This window comes from Cucurbita pepo, unplaced genomic scaffold (assembly GCF_002806865.2).
Source record: "Cucurbita pepo subsp. pepo cultivar mu-cu-16 unplaced genomic scaffold, ASM280686v2 Cp4.1_scaffold005302, whole genome shotgun sequence".
NCBI classification, from domain to species: Eukaryota; Viridiplantae; Streptophyta; class Magnoliopsida; order Cucurbitales; family Cucurbitaceae; genus Cucurbita; species Cucurbita pepo.
Genome location: NW_019651273.1, coordinates 1 through 696, shown reverse-complemented (window position 1 = coordinate 696; position 696 = coordinate 1). Strand labels below are relative to the sequence as shown.

General features: G+C 43.2%; 1 protein-coding gene across 1 annotated transcript; it reads left to right on the top strand.

Annotated features, from left to right (window-relative positions):
* The first annotated feature begins 6 nt into the window (after window positions 1-6).
* On the top strand, window positions 7-696 carry LOC111787098. The gene has a single exon (XM_023667240.1). The coding sequence runs from the start codon at window positions 45-47 to the stop codon at window positions 375-377; it is 333 nt and encodes a 110-aa protein (XP_023523008.1). The 5' UTR covers window positions 7-44; the 3' UTR covers window positions 378-696.

Sequence of the window (696 nt, the reverse complement as noted above, 5' to 3'; positions counted from 1 at the left end):
CTCTTTCACATCAATCTGCTTTATATTTTCTTTGACATTCTTCAATGCACATGCTCACTTCTTTATACATTAAAGACTGTGGGAGTAACGACCCAGATCTCAAGCAGGAGATGGAAAAACAATTTGTGGATCTTTTAACAGAGGAATTGAAGCTTCAAGAAGCCGTTTCTGGCGAACATACTCGCCATATGAACATCACGTTATTCGAGGCGAAAAGGGTAGCTTCTCAGTATCAGAGGGAGGCTGAAAAGTGCATTGCTGCAACCGAAACTTGTGAAGAGGCCCGAGAACGCGCCGAGGCTTTGACGATCAAGGAAAGGAAGCTTACGTCATTGTGGGAGCGACGAGCCCGCCAAATGGGTTGGATGGTGGAATAAGTCTATCATTTCAAAGGCCACCCTCTTAGTTCAACTAGTCGTCGAGTCGAGTCGAGTAGAAGCTGGCAAGCGAATTGCTTGGTTCATCAATCTTTCAAGGCATGATGTTCTTCTCTCTTTTCTTCTGTTGCACTTTTCCTGGAAACATGTCGATTCTACATCATAATTCATACATGACATGTTACAGACCCCGTTCTTCTGCATTTGCTATATATATGTGTGATCATCCCCTCTCGAACCGAACCGTGACCACGTGACTTATTATCTAGGCGTTTCTGATCTGTTCACGAACTCTAATAGAAAAAACTATGTTGTTGTT

Bases quoted from the DNA above. Each gene is read 5' to 3' on its own strand.
- LOC111787098 (XM_023667240.1), top strand. From the start codon at position 45: ATGCACATGCTCACTTCTTTATACATTAAAGACTGTGGGAGTAACGAC.